This window comes from Empidonax traillii, unplaced genomic scaffold, assembly GCF_003031625.1.
Source record: "Empidonax traillii isolate 1590-97213 ecotype Southwest subspecies unplaced genomic scaffold, ASM303162v1 scaffold178:size2223814, whole genome shotgun sequence".
Classification (NCBI taxonomy): domain Eukaryota; kingdom Metazoa; phylum Chordata; class Aves; order Passeriformes; family Tyrannidae; genus Empidonax; species Empidonax traillii.
The window spans coordinates 1676545-1695965 of record NW_020955371.1 but is presented as its reverse complement, the minus strand read 5'-3'; the positions used below and the strand labels follow the sequence as shown (position 1 = coordinate 1695965).

Below are 19421 nucleotides of genomic sequence, written 5' to 3'. Positions count from 1 at the left end.
TATCTACTCTACTTCCTCATTCACAGGACCAGAATTCATTATAAACTCTTAGGACAGGAGGATACCCTTTTCCAGTATCACCTTCAACAGGCATTCGCAACAACAACAATTATATTTTAAATACTGATATCCAACCAGAGGTCGAGACAAGCAGACTAAAAAAATTAAAAAAAAATTCAGAAAAATGAATAGCAAAACACTTTACACAAGCAAAATATCAAGAACTAGATTTACACTGATAAAAGTCTTGCTCTCGCATCAGGTTAAAGACAACTAATTTAAGGTTTACAAAATGAAACATTTAATGACAGCTCCACATTAGCACATCTCCAAATTCCCACAAGCACTGCAATCATTACTGAAAGCAGAGACCCAGATTTTAAATGTTTAAACTGCTGAAAAGCGTAGGATGAACCACAGCTCCAAGGACTCACCAAATTTTACAATTTGAAAAACCTTCCACAGTACTCCTTTTTGGCATTGACTTTCCCCTTTCATTCTTAGGAGTAATTTAATTTCTTCTTCTCCAAATAAAGTCTTAAAACCTTGAAATTCCAGCTTAGGAGTTTTAAAATAAAATTATAAAGGCATTAGCATCTTATTTTCAATTTGTCACATTTCAAAAAACATGACCTCTTTTATACTTTCAAGTCTCTCTAACAAATTCCTTTTCAGTTCCCTTGAGAATCCAGGCATGTTCCCACCCCACTGCATGCCAGAGTGTCTTATTCTCTTCACAGTCAACAGAAGAAAAATTTCCCTCTCTGGACTGCTAAACATTGGCTTTCGAAATAGCTTATACAACCAGTGTCCCAGCACAACTGACTCTCCTTTGAACTGTCTACAGCTCTGAAAAGAAGTGCTGGGCTCCGCACCAAATTGTCAGCCACCCTTGTTGCTATCTTGACTGAAACACTGAAGGTTCCTTCGCCTTTTACTCCACTGACCCACTACCCGCTTTCCTCACCCTGCAGTCAGGAGCTCTGATTCACTGGGACTGAGGTTCCCTCAGCAGGGAGAGCTCTCTCCTGTTAACACTCACAGGATCACACAGCTCATCTCCCTGAGGGAACCAACCACTCTGTCTGCGAGGCCTAAGATGGGCATCAGCTTTCAGGAAAGGTAAATGTGCAAGGTAATGACCACCTTCTGCAAGACTCCTCTTTCACAGACAGATTAAATCTTCCTCTCTGTCTTTAGCATGAAAAATCTCCATGTACCGAAGCCCAATCTTTATAGGCTAAGCTTTTATTTTTTTAATGTAACCCCCAACTCTCAACACATTTGAAACAAATCTGTATGAACTATGACAAGTATCATTCCCTTTTTATTGTTTTGGGAATGAGCAAACTGCAAATTTTTCTTTGAAAATACAAAAGAGCAAAATGGAGAGCTTAATTTTTTTGTGATACCCAAGCTAAAATGCAGTATCAGGGCATGCAAATTCAAGCTGGGTTAACCTGCATCCTAAGAAGTCAAACAAGTCTGTAGAATACACTCATTAGTTAGCACTTATATGCTTATTACATAGTACTTACACTAAAAAAAAAGTGCACACTCTTGTTTTGACTGAACCTGACTCCCAACACCAGTGAAGTGTGTAACTTCCACATACTGCACTGCAATCAGTACTACCCAGTCGGAGCTTATTCTTAGTATTAAAAGCTTTTTTAAACATAATCAGAAATCATGCAAGATATAATAGGCATTTTAAAATCCTCCTGTATCATTTCCAGCTGAAACACTAGAAACTCACTACATAAAATCCAGAGCATATAAAGAGTGCAGACTGACTGTCTGGCAGTTCTGTGGAACCTGTAAATACCCAGTGATTAACCATCTCTGGGACTATAAAACTCCACTGAGAAAGTAACAGAAAGCAGAACATTCTAATAAAGTGAAACCATAAAGAGCAGCAATGTTTAAGTTGGGTCTCAGTTAACACAGTGACAACAAATGGTGGGGAGGAAGGCCCTCGTTAACCTGATAGCATCAGGTATTGCATGACAAGCTTACATGTGTAACTCTTTCTGCTCCTTCCCTTCAAGCATTTAACCAAATTCTTATACCAAGTTCTTATAGCTCAGTATTTCTAATAATCAGTACAGACTAAAATTTCTAAGGTTCACGAGATTAATTCTCTGTCCTCTCTAAAACAATTCTGTCCCCCTCAGTGGACTGCATTTCAGCACAGAATACAGAACAGTGTTATTTGTTAGAAAAACATACGCAAAATATCTCACACATTTCACTGGCAACACATAACACACAAACTTCTGCCATGGGTGAGATCAAAGGTCCAGCTAACACAGCAAATCAGAAGTGATGTCTAAGGAAAACTCAAAACCAAACCAGCACTATGGAGTTATCCTTCCCCAAAGCTTCCGCAAAGGATAGCTGTAACCCTCAGCAGCTACTATCATCCTGCTTCACTCCTGCCACTTCGGAAAATGCTCAGCCCCTCCAAAAAAACCAAACCAAAACAAGAAACCCCAGACAACTCCATTTTATAAACTCCCTTGTACCAGGTAAGTTTGCTTAATGCAAAACTGGTGCTCTACAGTTTTAGTACAGCCCTTATCCTCCCGTAGGATCATGCCAGAAACACAAGACCAATGAAATACGTAACTGGAAAATACTCTGACCACTGAATTCCAACTCCCTACAATTGCAGACCTATTATCCTATTTCTGTTTATAAACTCCACCTTAAAACCATGGAGTTTGCTACCGTTCCATAGTACAGACCAGGAAGGGCAGCTCTAATGTGTTTTGCTAGGCTGGGTTGCTAAGGAAAGACACTGAAGAACTCCCTGCTAAATCAGGTTTCTAAACTTAGGAATGCTACATCATTTGTTAGTTACAAGGTGGAACCAAAAGCCAGACTGCCTCCCAACTAACTTAACTATTATTCTCATCCTTAAACATCAGTCTTACTCTATATGCTAACAAAAGATACTTTAGAGGAAAAAAGTCCTCAGCAAATGACAGATGTTCAACATAAATAAAAATCCCCCCCAAATCCCCACCCAGTAATATCATGGTTTTGAGGCAGAAAAGGTAATTTCATTATGTACTGACAAGATTTTATAAGCATGTTTTCAATCTGCACCCACAGCCTGTAATTCTTGCATTCACACAAACCACAGGATCTGTTTCAACAGCTTATCTTCCAGCTGGAATATCTGTCCCATGACTGAGCTTAGCACCTCTTATCCAAGAAGCTATTTTAGAAAAAGCAGAGTAAGTGTACTTAAATCAAATCCTGCAGAAGGAAAGGACACTACTGAAACCGCATCCTCCAAGGAAAACGTGTGGGTCCCTGTGCCGCTGGGCTGGCACACACGGCATCTGTCCAGAGTAACACCCAGCAAGCTGCACATCTCCCACACCCGCAGTGTCTGCAGGGAACTGCCCCATCATTTTCATCAGAAAGTGAATTCAATACCAAAATACACCATCCACAGCACTACAAGATTTATGATCATCCACAAACACGTGAACACTGCCTGCCAGACACATCAAGTTTCCACCATAATAAAGTCCACACGCAGCAAAAAGGAAGATGAAGCCCCTCAATTGGAATTGAAGCAAATGAGTAAATGAGGACCCAAGGGGCAGGCAGTACCTTTTATTCAACACACTAAAACATATTGCAATCTTTTAGCTAAAATACACCTAGATATTTGACAGTCCTATTGATCCTTTGACTTGTGTACACAGCAACATTTGTTCAGTCACTTGTCCTTCCACACAAGCCTTTATAAATCAACAAAGCCAAGGGGAAAAAAATAATGCTAACATATAGTAAATATGGAGTGTAAAAACAACATTTTAGCCTTTCAGAAAACCAAATAAATTAACAACCAGGTTTCAAGAAGATGACATCTTTTAAGAAATCAGGAGTAAATACAAAAATACTAAATACTAAATAAAAATTAAAAGCCCAGTCAACTTGCAATGCTCCCCTTCACCCTATCAAAATTCCTTCAGGCCCTGGTTCCAGGAAACATCCCCCAAGATTCCAGCTTCCTACAGACACAGACACTTTCTCTCATTTTATGACTGCAAACCATCACTGACCCTGTCTTTTGAAATAGTTGCCTTGCAATACTCTGCGTCAGAACACTCTTGAGACTCTGTTAAAGAGTTTTTCCATCATAACAAACAGGGAAAGTTTCTTTGCCCCTAGCCCAGCCATTACCAACATGCTGTATTCCTTCATTTCCACATTTAGCAGCCAAACTAGCCATCATAAATCAACACCACTTTAATGAATGACAGCAATAGTCAGTCACTTTTTAAACATACTGCCTACAACTGAATCATAACATTAAGCACGCAAGAGTCTTTACAGACTGTTTAGACCTGGTACTTAAGTTCACAATTTCTGCATTTTAACCTTCATCTACTGTCCCACTTCAGATCCTTACATGGTCCATAGCTGAAACTGTGATAATCAGATCATACCCACTAGATCTGGCTGCAGTTTAAGACAATGGGAAGATTACTTTTACATCTCAGCAACCCCTTTTACCTACCTATGGCTTAACATATGTATGTATGCATTGCATAACAGCAATTTCAAAGGTTTCCAGTTATTAAGATTCAAATATTATTAATCAGTAGGCAATTGCAACGGCTGCATTACTCTTTAATTTTCAAAATTCTGTCTTTAACGTGTCCAAGAATAAATGAGTCACTCTACACCTACTTTATCATGAATAAAGAGAAATAAGGGTCTCCCGACAGATATATCTGATGTCTTGAAAATTCTCTTATCATCAGATACCTCTGGAGATGCCTGTACTGATCAAAAAGACAGACTCCAATTAATGTGGATCTACGCGTTTAAATTGAGGTTCAGCAAATTCTAGCTCTAAGCAGAAACCAAACACCCAGTGCCTAAAACCAAACGGAACATTAATTCTGTGAGAGAGAAGAAACTTCTGTCACTTATAAGACAACCACATGAACTGCCAGCAGCCCCACAGTCAGTCAGCTGCCGACAATGTAGCTTCAAGAAATCTTGCCCATGCCAATGCCACTTTATTTGCCTGCTCCTAAGCAGAGCCTCCTTCAGCCTGCATGTCTCTTGAAGGAGAGGTTAATGCCTGTGCTCATGCAGGGAGTAATATGTGCAGCCAAGTCACTGTCAGCTTCCAAACTCTCAGCAGATTTTACCACAGATGCTAATCACTTTTTTTAGAAGTTCTACAACAGAATATTTACTACGCACATTAATTAAAATCTAACAGCTGTGGCCCAAATTATTCCTTGCTAAATTTAGGCATGCAAAAAGTAGCAGTGAAGTTACGGCCTCATTACTGGAGGTTCTTACCATACAGAGAAAAGGGACCTTCTGCAAAGAGCTCCACTCACCCCTTTCCCACTCACCGAAGATGGGTGGCAGAGAGAGACCTGCATCTCTGAAATGAGGTGCCCAAGTTCAGTATCTAAATTTCAATTTGCTACACAAAACTTCATTGTGTGCTAATGGGCAATTGATTCTTTTACAGCTTTTACTGTTGGCTGTGTTGTTTTAGGCCTGACTCCCGGCCCTGTACAGCTCACAGATATTTCCAGCAGTCTAAGGTCTGTATGCAGCTCTTAATCACATGTAGTAGCTTTCTTGCAAAAGACATCACTTGAGTTTAGAAGAATGCAGTGATGACAGTTAAAATGAAATCAACCCCTTGAGTAAAATGCCACAGTTATTTTCAGAAATCTGCATAAATAGCAGCTAATCTGCAACTACAGTATTCCTGCTGAAAAAGTATTTTCAAGAATTTGATAAAGGCTTTTCCATGTACAACTAGCCTCTGAGGAGAAAAAAAAACTCCAAAATTTTATTTCTTTTCAACATCAAAGGGATGTTGAAGTCAAATCCACCATTGCTGTTGCCATATATGATTTGCTGCATCTGATACAGCCGATGGATGCCCAAAGGAGGCTGTGACCCCGAGGGAAATCTGCACTGAAGCAGGGTCCTGGCAGGAGAGGAGCCCACACTGGAGCAGGTTCAATGGCAGGACTTGTGACCTCGTGGAAGGGACCCACACTGGAGCAGTTTGTGAAGAACTGTATCCCATGGGAAGGACTCATGCTGGAGAACTGTCCAGCTGAAGAAGGGAGTGACAGAGAGGTTTTGGTGGGCACCTGGCACCCAGCCAGGGTCAAACCACCACAATCAAAATTAACTTGTAAACTGTGTTGGAAAAAAAATAAAAGTTCTTTAAGCTTCTCATCCCCAAATGTTCTCTTTTATTGTCTTGAGCTCATAAAGTTACTTTCTTTTAAAACAGTGACATCTCAAATCCCTTGTCATTGACTAATCTGAACTGCACCAAACCAGAGTTTTTTCCATTTTACTTAGTCAGAGGGAGATCTTAATGGAACAACTTTACTTACACACTGCATTCCCCACTGGAATATGACAGACAGGAATGCTCTTTCCATGTGGCTGGCAATGCAAACAACCACAGCAGCAGAAAGCAGAGCTGGAGTTCATCACTTTGCTGGAAGAAGAAACTAGAACAAATTAAAACCCACAAGACGACCGGGGTTGACAAAAAGAGAAACCATTTCCCCAAGCACTACAAGTCAGCAGCAAGAAAGCAAATGACCTTCTAAGTTCTTACAGGTTACAACTAAACTAGAAGCTTGTGTGTTACATGGGAATGAAGAATCAGAACTTTACAGCAAAGGAAATTCCAAAGTGGTTTGTCAGAGCTTAAAACGCATTAATTTAGGAACACTGATGAACTAATCTTCTCTCTCTGGCAAGTGGATACATTTCCACTTCTTTACAATAAAGTGAAGCTTAAATGATACTCTACAGTTTGTCAGCTTGCTCCCTGAGGATGCAGATGCAAATCAATGTTACTTCAGTCAGGTACGAACATTTTAAAGCAACTATAAGTAAATCTACAATCACTTCTATCCCTTTAGCAGAGTTCAGTGACACACCTTTAGCACAAATACCTCTCCTTCTCACCCCAAAAACGTTTTACAAAATATCCACCAAATATTCTACACCCCAAATACCAAACTCACTTGAGGTGAAGATTAGAGTTTAGACGTTTCCCACCTGAGCCAATACAGACTGTCTCCCAGTATTCCATCAAGTATTCCTATTCTTATTTCCCAGGTAAACGTTTGAACATCTTCAAAAAGTGCCCATTAGGCCTCAAACAAGAACTGCCAACTACAAGAGGTTTTAGCATTAGCAAAAAAAAAAAAAAAAAAAAAAAAAAAAAAAAAAAAAAAAAAAAAAAAAAAAAAAAAAAAAAAAAAAAAAAAAAAAAAAAAAAAAAAAAAAAAAAAAAAAAAAAAAAAAAAAAAAAAAAAAAAGGAAAAACATCTAATTTCAGGCATGTAAACCTGTAGTTCCATTCAAAGCTTTGTTAGACTTATTGTTATGGTGTTACTGGTACAACAGACTTCCTTAGCAGCCATGCCGGAAAATGAGAAAGTTCAGTAAAAAGGAAGCAGGTAAACCAATGTGTGTGGGAAGCAAATCAGTAAACCCTGAAGTATTGTTTAAAAGAACACTTCTGTAGTTCCTTATCTCTCAAATAGAAAAATGAAAGTCTGTATTCCTATATAAGAAATTCATTTGTAAAGTAAGTGACTCCCAAACTAGCTCTACTGTCAGGCTGTTACTGTGTCTCTGTGTAATGGATTACTCTAATGAGCTTAGAAGACTAAAACTTTAGGGCTTTTTTGGTGAATCAAAGTGACAAAATTAACAGATAGGTAACATTTTGGTTGATCACTCGAACTCATGAAAGATAGGACCCATAAGGGAAAGAAACTTCAACCACAATGACAAACTTTCAAAACACAAAGGAACTGAGAAACAACTGTTGGCAAATGTTTTCTGTTATCAGACATCTATGTTAAGACCTGAAAACAAAACAAGCACATATTATATGCAACTTTTTAAAATGCTTTATACATAGCCCAATTTAACAGAAATTAATTTCTATTAGAAAGACTTACATGAATGTGACAGAGGTAAGAAAACTGATTTTATCATGTGACCATGGACACTTTAGGTACATTCATATCAACACAGTACTCACACACACTAAAGAGAAAAAAGAAACACAAACATTTTCAAAAGCCCAAATATTTTCCCTAAAATTTAAACCAATATATAGATTATCATGAACAAATAGAGAACAAGAAATTACTACAATTTAAACTAACTTATCAATCACCACTGAATATTCTTATAACACGTACAAGTCAGATGACTGAACACTGGTTTTTATTCCCTCCATGAAACACTCTCTTATCACTTCCTGGCTGCCATTTGATATTTAACTGGCAGAGTGTGGGTGGGTGGAAAAGTGTTCTTTTTCTAGTTCAAGTATTTTAGGAGAAAGTCACTGGGCAAGGAACACCGCATTTTAAAATATAAATTTAGTCTGCAGCATAAAATTTATTACTAGACTAAGACAACTTCCTAGCCACACATACCAGAGAATTTAGCATTCTAGTTCAACAATTAACAAGATGAATCAACAGCCTGGGGGAGGAAGGAAGTCTTGCATCAAAACAAATTACAAGTTTTCAAAATTCTGGACCAGCAAGCTTACTGCACTACGAAAAATTAACAAATTAGGAAAAGACATTTCCTCATTTGAAGTATCATACATTCATTACATTAACAGTCTGCCTGAAACACGCAGACAGCTCAAACATGCTACCAACAAGTCCTGAGAGTCTGCCCTATAAGCCTGCACAAAAACTCACAGATCAGAGCACGTCTTCTAATACTCTGCAGAAAAATGCCACAAGAGTTCTTGTCGAGTTTTGGGATATAAAGCTGTAAACTTATTCACTAGTTTCAGAATATGTTATGTGAAGAAGAGCATCTGAGAAAGCACAGATAGAGAGGTTTTGTCCTATCAAGGTTTGCAGATCTGCAATAAGACATAAAGAACCATGCACTACAAAGAAGCAGCAATAATGCTTAACTACAAAGCCAACTGGGAGCTTCCTGAGCTGGGAAGTTCCCTTTCAGTTCTCCCTGCAATGTTTTCCTCCCCACAATCCTTTTTTTTTTAAGTAACCTATTTCAAAAAAGATCCCTTACAAACTTTGAGAGCAGAAGTGTGGGTCGTAACACTGCCTAATTAATTGAAATTGGAACAATCAAGGTTTTACAGCCACCTTCATGCCTCAACATACCCTGTGTTTACTTTTAAAAATGAAACAGGAAGACACCGCACTCTCAGACATTCACTCGCTTTCTTCCCACCTTCCTGCTAAGGTTGGCAGTGACAGAACAGAAGGCAGTGCATCGTCACTACATTTAATTTTACATTTGGTGGTGCACCTTTCAAAATTTCCCCAAAGGAGACTATTTCAGTCGGTTTGGATAATTCACGTGAGCCGGTATCTAACTAAAGGAATGCAAACAAAGGTCATGAAAACAATAGTGCAAGAGTCTGTACCAGACTCCCTCAAATACAGTTTTCAGGCATAGAAACGAGAAAAGTTACGCAATTTACACTGCAAATATTAATCTCTCAGGTGAAAGTGCTGCAACTGAACGAATGTAAACTTGCCCCATGCTGCTATATGATAAGGACAGCCAAATGACAATGCAAGGCTTGTCTGTCATATGACAGTTATTTTCAGCCAAGTAAAACTAGTTTAGTATTTCTAGTATAGTAACAACTTCTTGGTACATCATTCCAGACTGCTCCAGCTGAAAACCGCTAGTCCTGTCTCACATTTTCAGCTCTTAAGGAGAATTCTGTAGTCATCTCAGGGTGTAGCAGACAAAACTTTGTGCAATGACTCATTATATGGGAATGCTTGTCTTCTAAAGGTTAATTATATAACTAGAGTTTCATTTCAAAAATTGTGTGTTTCAGCAATTTTCTGCACAGAATTTTAATGCTAGCTATTTAGTTGAGAGGTATTTGAATGACTTAAGAAGTCTCACTATCTCCCACAAAACACCTCTCTAAAGATAGCCTTTTTTAATATTTTTTACTAGTATATTTAATATTTAAGTAAATAATGGTATTCAATGCAGAAAAGATGTCTTATCATTTGTAAGCCACAACTGGAGACTGAAAGCTAATTTAAATGACAGCTTAAAACAAAAAGAAAAATGATAGAGTAATGCAGGTTGGAAGGAACTCATCCAGTCCAACAGCGCACTAAGAACAGGGCCAACTTTTAAGTTGTATCAAAACATTGAGAATTTATATGCTTGATGATTAGATATGTTAACAGGTCTGTTGAAACATTATAAAAGAAGTTAGCTATGCAATTTGACATTATAAACAGCTCAAGTTCAAACTTTGCTTCCCCACAAAGACACCTCAGCACCATTATTTGCCACCTCTGTCTAAGAAGGGCCTCTTTATGCAGCCCATTGTCCCATCTCAGTTCCAACCTGACCACAGCTTCCAGCTCCTCCCTTTTGCAGGCACTGGCACTTGTGTGGTCGCACAGTAAACTCATGAAATGGATCCAGCTGAACACCAAACTTGGCAGAAAACTTACAATTACTTGGCCAAGTAAATTCTAATGCTGGCACAAGGGGGCACTGGGAAAGTGCAGTTGGATGCAGAACATCCTTTTTGTCAGGAGTGCCCATTTACTTCATTTTGAAACTGCAGGATCAGTCCCTTCACTAACCACCACCACCACCACCCCCCGGATTCTCTCTGCAACAAGAACACATGAGCGCAGAGGAAAGCCTACAAACAAAATTTACATTCTCATGAAGAAAGAACCATCAGTAGGAAAAGCTTTAAAATTCTCACTGCTCCTCTAACTTTTAACCATATCACAGGAAGCACAGAGGGAACAAAAGTAAGCCTGACATTAGGATGGGGATTGTACAGGACTATATCAAGGAACAAAAGATCAAGAAGTATCTTGAAAAGCTGAGGCAAGTGGAACAGATTTGGCAAGGCTAGCTAGCTGGTTTAAAACACACCCCTAAGTTCTTGAACCTCACTTTTGTAATGGGACTTCCTTATAAAGGAAGTTAAATATGGACTAATTCTAGTCAAAGTAGAAGAAACCTACTATCAGCTACTTCACTAGCTGATGGGGCAAGTTTGTACAACCTTACTTTCCAGGCCTGACAATCCATTATTGCCAGCTAAGGAAAGTCACAAAATATACACTAAAAATATAATAAAAGGAACTTCTGTGAAATCAAAACAAAGAGAAAGCTGCACATGCCAGGAAAAAAAAATTAAGTTGGTTATTAAAAAAACAAACGCATACATCTTTAATTATGCTATCATCGTCCCAACTGAATTTTAATCTCATCCAGTGAGTCAAAGCCTCCTCAAAAGAGTTGTTATGACTGTCTAAGAAATGCAAGTGTAGTCCAATTCTTTCTTGTTTTTTTTATTACAAAATGAGAAAAGCATTTAGTGCACAGCAGATGGGACCAAAGAGGGGTCCTGGGTCAGTTCATGCCATCTTGGACAAATTACAAACTCTGTCAAACACATAAATCCGGCATCTGGCTTCTACCATTTCACACACGGTCACTTTCAGCAAATTCCTGATTTAATTCGTCCCCCTTATTTCTCATCCAACAGTTTCTTTCCAAACTTCACAGAATTCTATTCTCATTCAAGTGAAACAAAACTTACCCAGAAATATCAAAGTGCCATATGATTCAAAAGTTATACAAATGACAAAATGCCAGACCTCTCCAAATAGTTCAGTTTCACAATGTACTGAATTCAAACAGTTGTTTAAAATAAAAATGGTCTCCCCTCTTCTTATCAAAATCCTGTTTCCCCACTGTTCTTGTTCACATTTATTTCTATGTTGAATAGTCCAGCTCTGTATATCCTTTATTTTCATTAAGTGTTCACAAACACCAGCCAAAGATAAGGATTTAACTTTCTTCTTTGAAGTGGTGCAGTATTTACCCTGAATATGCAAAAGCAGCTCTAGTCATACTGCATTTGAAATTCTGCTGGCCTTTCAACCCTGGTAACATAAACTCTGGACGCTGGCCTCTGCTGGCCCACAGAAGAGCTCCAAAGCTGCTGGTGGGGTGTCCATTCTAAACTTCCTTAGCAAAGGGTATTATTGGATTTAATTTTTTTTGTCCAAGCATAAGGAAAAGCAAAGAGGAAGACACCACAGGTCAAAGAAACTCTGAATGGAAACTAATAATGTCTCATACCAAATCTATCACTTCTGTAATCCACCCAGAAGAATCACAATCTTTCACTGATTTCCTTTTAACTACATATTGAGATACACTAAAGAGGTATCACTCACAGAGGTTCACTCACAATCAGTAATTGCTACTTTCAGAGTCAGAGGTACTACTGTAAGGCTCTGATAAACTAGTCTCAGACACTACAGAGGATATTTAAAAATTAGCATTCTTTTGAAACTTGGTATTGTTTTAAAAAACAGTTTCCACAAACCCACACCTTAGATTCAGTACAGGCATATGGTCAGCATAAAACTGTTGCTAAGCTTAAAAGAAGTTATGCTGGAGGCAATTTTAGCAACTAGAGAACTAGGGAATGATTTGATAAATGGAAGATAAATTTTAATATAAACCAAATTATTTAAGCCAAATAATTTTATTTTACCAGAAACAAAATGCCGTCTCTTGTTTCATTTTAAAGAACAAGAACAGGACACCAAAGAATTGTTTTGAATACTTCAAATTTATAGAACAGGCTTTCGTTACGTTAAACTACAATGAAAATGTTTTCACAATAACCCTGATTCAACTTTATTTCCCACTAGGCTCTCATGCAAAAAAACCCAACAAATTAAAAAAATCTTAGAATGCATATCCAACTACACTGTGGTGTGCCAGCAATCTCAAAACAGAGTAGTAATTTACAGTGAGAAAAATCTTGTAAAGGGGGCAGCAGAGGCTGACTCTAACTCTGGAATTTATTTTTTCCCCCTCCATAAAAATTCAGTCTTTATAGACCAGATCTTTATGACTCCCACATTTTCAAATATGGTAAAAGTGGGGCCAGCCCTTATATGCAAAGCTGCTCAGGAATGGAAAAAACACTAGTAACTGAAATGCAAAATTAAAAAACATCCAAAAAAATATAAAAATAACCAAAACAACAACAGAAACCTAAAAATACTTGATGCATCTTCCTCGGTTATTCAGAAAATCTGCAGATTTAAAGAACACTTTTGCAGTAGTCCCAAAACTCAGTAATAATTTTTATGTAACAATACTTTGTTATATGAGAAAAGAATGTAGGATACATACATATTCAGAAGGCTTGTGGCACCTTCAAACAGTTCAAGAGGCATAATAATACTTTCAGTGTAATATTTTTCTTTAGTAGTTTGATACCATGTTCATAAACATCAACTCAGCGTGTGGCTTTCGACCAGAAATATTCTGGAAAGGGATCTTTACATGAGTCACACGGTGGCTCTTACCACAGTACTACGTGAGAGAAGGTGTTCTGGGACAGGCACCATCTCAGCACAGCTTTAACACACTCATTTTGAAAACTCTGAGAAACAGGGAGATATGATCCACTGTCCAACATGCCTTCTTTTCCCTCTGGTTCTGCATTCCCAGAGCCATCACTCACACGTCTCCTAACTATGGGGTACTCTTAGGAAGTCACCCATGTTACCTTAACTGCAGTAACACTGAAGGAAATTAAACTTCTTCCTTTAAAAACAAAACCCAACCACAAACACACACACAACCCACAACACACATCTGTATGTATTCATGCACTAGGAATCACCTACAACAGAAGGCAGTGTAAAACGAAAAATAATCAGGCAGAAGGAGGACGTGGACTTCAGTTGTTAAGTACTCACAAGTTGTTATTCTGTTCTTACTCACTCCTCTTCATACTTCCCAGATGCAGGCTGCCAGTCCAGAGCACACGTCTGCTCCCCATCAAAACTGATTAGATCCTGCTTGGCATTAAATAACTGTACCTGGGAATAATTTTTCTTATAAATCCCCCCTTGGTGAGTTCAATCTAACATGCCCAACTAACAGCTGGAAAAGGATCAGAGGAACATATCCCAATACCTCAGTGTCTTCATATTTCAGTGTGCTGTATAAAAACCCAACCCACAGTTCCCACAGCTACACCAGTAACACCATTAACAAAAGGTGTAATTAGAAGTTAAGAGGAACATCTTTTTGTTCTATGGCAAATAAAAACACATTGTATTGCACAAGTCCACTTGATTATCAGGTTTACTGAGTACATACCTAATGTCCATCAGAGAGGATTCTTTGGAGATTCCTGGCCTGAACTATCTACCTAAGATCCAGTTAGCAAGCTTGATTCTAAATCAATCAGAAATCTTCGTATCAAATACACATAAGAGCATCATCACCTCAACCCTCTCTGCAAATGTCACTCAGTACAGGTGTGATCCTGCAGTTAGAGCTACCTAACCAGTTTTCTTCCACAAACGCTGGCTCTGCCTTTCCAATACCCATAAAAAACAGTTTTTGTTGCTCTAACCATAAAATTGGAGCATCTGTCAGGAAGCTCATGGAACGGTTTGGTGCAGGGAGAAAAGTACATATCCCTATTTTATTCTAAAACAAGTCTAAATACAAATAATTTTTACAGTTATAAATCCCAATTTCCTTTTTCACACATGCTTTCTGAAGTCTGTTTTTAGTCAGAATGGCTTCCCACCCCTTAAACACTTCAGTTTGTTCAACATTCAACTAAGAAACATCCAACGACCACTCAAGTCGTGCTTTACTGGACATCACCAACACAAAAACACTCAACAAAACATGGGGTGATAATCATTGTATTGATTATGTAGTTATATATCAGCATCAAGTAAAAAGGGTATATGCTGACATTACCTCCCCCCTCAAGGGGTAGTGATGGGACAGCAATTCAGTGGTAACCTACAATAATGCAAGAATTTCATACAACTTCCCCAGAGAAGGAAGACTCACCAAATTTCTTAACAATAGGACTCTGTATCAGTTTAGCTAAAAAGGTGAGCAGACATCTATTTAGGTTTAGGCAGGCTCTTTCCTTTTTTTAAATAGATGACAAAACAAAAGAAGTGGGGAAAAAGCCTACAAATCACTCCAATCTAGAGCAGAAACTTAAGCAAATCCATAGGACCCAAAATGCCACAGCAGACTTGTGATTAATGTTTTAATATGGCAGTACTTTTACTATAATCATGTCCACTATTTCAGCTCCTGAATAATACATGCTTAGGGGTACAAAAAAAATTGTCTAAATCTGTTTTCAGAATCAATTTTTTAAAAATACTAAGATTTGTTCCTATTTTGGTCGCCTGCTGATTGCTGACAGACTGCACAGAGATACAGCTCCTGGTACCAGGCCAAATTTACATTTAATCTGGGGAAAACAAATTCAGCACAGCTTTTTATCTGTATGTTGAAGAAACAGGAGTCAAAGTTTCACTAACCCAAAAACATGTCGAACATATGTTGGCATGTGATAAAAGTCACATTAAGTAACCAAAACCCCTAAAATGGCAAAATCAGATTAACTTTTTTGGTTGTTCTGAGAAAGAACGAAGCAAGTTTGCTGTATCACTTAGATTATGAAATTTCATTACTGTCTTAAAAAGCAACATGATATCCGGCCTTTAAAAATTTAGAGCCCGGGTTTCCTATCTTCAATCCTGTAAACAGCAATACTTAAAGTGCCACTTTTCCTATATGTCTGCATCTAAATTACATACATTTCAGTATAAAATACATCAGGTGCATTAAAATGTTGCTAAGAAAAGGGGAAATGTCTTCATTTAAAGACCTTATCATGTCTTAAAATGCCTTTTTTGAAAGACCACTTTGATCTCCAATTCCCTCTTGGTTTAAGTTAAGCTACTTAGTTTTAAATTATTTACCAAAGCACCCACCTCTGCTCCCTCCCACCCTATATAATCCATAATATCTTCCAAAAATGCAGCAGTTTTAACTATTTTAGCAAGTCTATTGGTACAGATCTTAAAAAAATAAGACAGTAACTGCAACATCTTTTTACATGTACTTCTTTTAGATAATTCAGTGCTGACCTTTTAAAATACATAACTTGTACTCATGTTGAATTAATTCATTTTACATGCACAGTACAGAATATTCCTACTGTATAACCACCTGGTTATGGAAGAAATAGATCTAATTTAGGAAACTAATAATTAACATTACAAACTCTAGTGTGATAGCACAACAGTATCACTTTCAAACTGCAACTGAGCATATTGCCAGCAGAAAAAAATTCTCCTGAAATAGTCACTCTCTTAAAAATAAGTAACTCAATGCAGTATTACTGAGTACTTAACATGAGCCACTAAAGCAGCAGCCAATCCCAAGGTAGGTGGGGTAGGGAGGAAATCACACATAAAGCTAAAGCTCTTTTCCAATCAAGAACTCAGAAAGATACCACGTGTCAAATAAATGTTTGGAGTTGAAAAATGATTTATTACATCTCAGTCTCTGTCTCAGAAGGGCAAAATACATTTCCAATATTTAAAACATAGCACTGTCCTACTCAAGTCATTTAAAGTTTATTTCCCTGACCAGAAACCAAGGGAACACACTCAGTGTGGAGTTTGCATTAAGGTGGATAAAATAGATACCTATTAAAGAGATGTAATGCTCCATATACCATCCATTAGCTCTTACTGGAAATACAAAATCCATGAATCTCCAAGACAACACACTATTGCAGAAGGAAGAAAAACAGCAGTTTTTCAAGATACAGAAGCAGCAAAAAGACTCATATAAACTTTAATGACTCTGATAGCGGACACTGAAGACTACTTTTGATTTAAGTGGGCCTTCAGGGTTCAGAACTCTTCCTTTTCCAGACTGCATTTAATCTGGAAGCTACATTTATTTGGAAGTATGATGCTTCCAGAATACAGCATATGTGCCAGCAGAAAGGAAAGGAACCATGACCTTTAAAATTTTAAAAGATGAATAAAGAGGAAGGAAAAAAAAAAAAACAAAAACCACCCTATACCCAAAACCAACCAACAATGATTTACAATATCTCTGCCAGCTGGTGTGTGAGAAGTTCACGTTTTTGGGGAAACACTGCATATTGATCAGATGCTTCCACACAATGCCACACTATATGCAGGTGCTTGCAGCCAGCACTCATTCCTCTCTACCATTTTTTTGCCTCTGACTTCAGTCAAGAGGCCCCTTAACGTTTAGTTATTTGGACAACTCAACAGAGAAATTAATTGACATTTTATCAAAGGTAACAAATTGCGCCTGGAAATAAAACTTATGTGCAGCACTAAGCTTGAATATCTACTGGCTTAGTTACCAGCAGATAGTTTCTATATACAGCCCTCCACAACAAATCTAGATACAGCTAATTCATTTTAAATGCATCAAGTCAGAACACTTTCACTACATTGCTGCGTGATTACAGGGAAGGAAACCAAACACAACACAGAGCTAACATAAGAGCTGTTACCTGCATTATTTGAGACTCACATCTTCAAGTGGTAAAACCGTTTAATCTCTCTTGCACACTATCTTCCACTGGAACTTTGGTGAAAAATATGACAAGCAGGAGTAAAACACTCCCATCTGACACCTACCCACTACAGCCTATTCTATAACTTCCTCAGTAGAGGTAGGACAGGTCACAACAGGCATTGCAATATGATAGCATGAAAACAGCTACCTGGATTCTTATCACCTCAATGGTGCCCGATGCACAGTCACTGTGAAGAACAGTCCCTGGCAGAGATGCTGATGGCCACAGCTGAGGAGCAGAAAGTACTCAGCAAAGCACAGAAAGAATTGACAGAAACCCTCAAGGCTTCAGGTAAGGAAAGGATGTGAGCAGGGAGCTCCACACAGCCCATCCAGGGCCAGTGCAGGGCACAGGGAGGCCTGGATGCGCACTGGCACTGGGCTGTCAGCCCTACCCAAAACACTGTTAATCCTCCAAAGTAGGATTTACAAAGCAAAGGAGTTCAACTTTGAAGCCTGATTTCAGCTAAAAAAAAAAATAAAATAAATAACGGTAATTCTGAAGACTTATTAGAAAGCCTAAAACTTTCAGGGGAAGATTCAGAGAAAGTCTTTTAAAAACCTCACCACATAAATGCACAACTAAAGCGATCGCAGCCCCTGCACCTCAGTCCTCACGTTACAGCCCTGAAACCTTTCAGAAACACCACCTCATTTCTATGTCACTCTCTGTTAGGTAACACTTTACTGAAAACCTTGACAGCGTTAAAACCCAGGTCTGCCTTGTCTCTCATCTCAACTTTGCAAGAAACGGCCCGAGCCGCGACATCCGAGCGCTGTAGAGACCTCGCCACGGCCAAGCCGTGCGCGTCACTTGGCACCTGAAGGGAGAGAAACCCAAACCCTGCGGTAAAGTTTATTTCTGCGAGGGAAACCCTGGCCATGGCAGGCTCGGGCTGTCACTGCCCGGCAGCGCCGCGGGGCTGACGGAGCGGCGGCGGGGACGGGGACAGAGACAGGCCACCCCGGCAGAGGGAAGGAGAGAGGGAAGCGACACTGCCCGCCCGCTCCCGCCGCTGGACACCGAGCCTCGGGAGAGGCTGGCGAACCGGGGCGAGCAGCCGTGGGGCGCGGGAGATGCCCTGTCCTCACCCGCTCGCTCCCTCCCTCCCCGCCAGGCCGGCTCTGGGGCTCCGGCCTCCGGCCTGTGGCGCAACCCGGGGAGGGGGCACCGCCGCGGGGAGGGAGCAGGGCCCGGCCCGGCGGGTGCTCCCGGCAGCGCCGAGGGGTGTTGGCCACTCACCCACGCAGGCAGATCCGCGGAGGAGACGCTGAGCCGCACCGCCTCCTCCTCGTCCTCCAGGAAGGCGAGCGCCCGGCCCAGGCGGGAGCTCTTGCCGCCGCGGTGCCTGCGGATCCAGAAAAGCCCGCACAGGGCGATGAGCACCCAGCTGAAGCTCAGCCCCAGGTAGCCCAGCACATACACGGGGAAGATCAGCACGAAGCTCCTCGCGAACTGCGACACCAAGCCCGTCACGTCCACGCTCAGCAGCGGCGGCGGCTCCTGCACCGGCTCCGCAGCCGCCGCTTTCTCCGCGGGGGGATCCGCGGCGGACCCCGCGCCGGGGGGCTGCTTAGCGGCGGCCCCGCTCATGCTCCCGCAGCGGCAGCTCCTACTGCTGCTGCCGCTCCTCCCGCCGCTCCTCCTCCTCCTGCCGGGGCGCTGGCTGCGAGCGGGCAGGGGGCAGGGCGGCGGCGGCGGCGCCTCCTCGCATCCCGCGCCCGGCCCCGCTCACCGCGCTCCGGCACCGCCCGCCGCCGCTTCCGGGCTCTGCCGGCCCGGCCGCCGCCGCCGCCGGGAGGAGGCGTCCCGGCCCCGGCCGCCGCTATTGGCGCCACTGCCGCACGAACGCCTCTGCCCCGACACCTCCCCCGCCCCGGGCGGCCGC

At 40.4% G+C, this 19421-nt stretch overlaps 1 protein-coding gene across 2 annotated transcripts in view; it reads right to left on the bottom strand.

Moving 5' to 3' along the window:
• ESYT2 (extended synaptotagmin 2) overlaps positions 1-19215 on the bottom strand; it is a 77514-nt gene extending 58299 nt beyond the window's left edge. The window contains exon 1 of one of the 2 annotated variants that reach the window (XM_027886124.1): positions 18776-19215. In XM_027886124.1, coding sequence (XP_027741925.1) covers positions 18776-19126 — 351 coding nt within the window. In that variant the 5' untranslated portion in view covers positions 19127-19215. The remainder of the gene's footprint in view (positions 1-18775) is intronic. The other variant, XM_027886125.1, reaches the window with a different exon arrangement.
• Between the last annotated feature and the right edge of the window lie 206 nt (positions 19216-19421).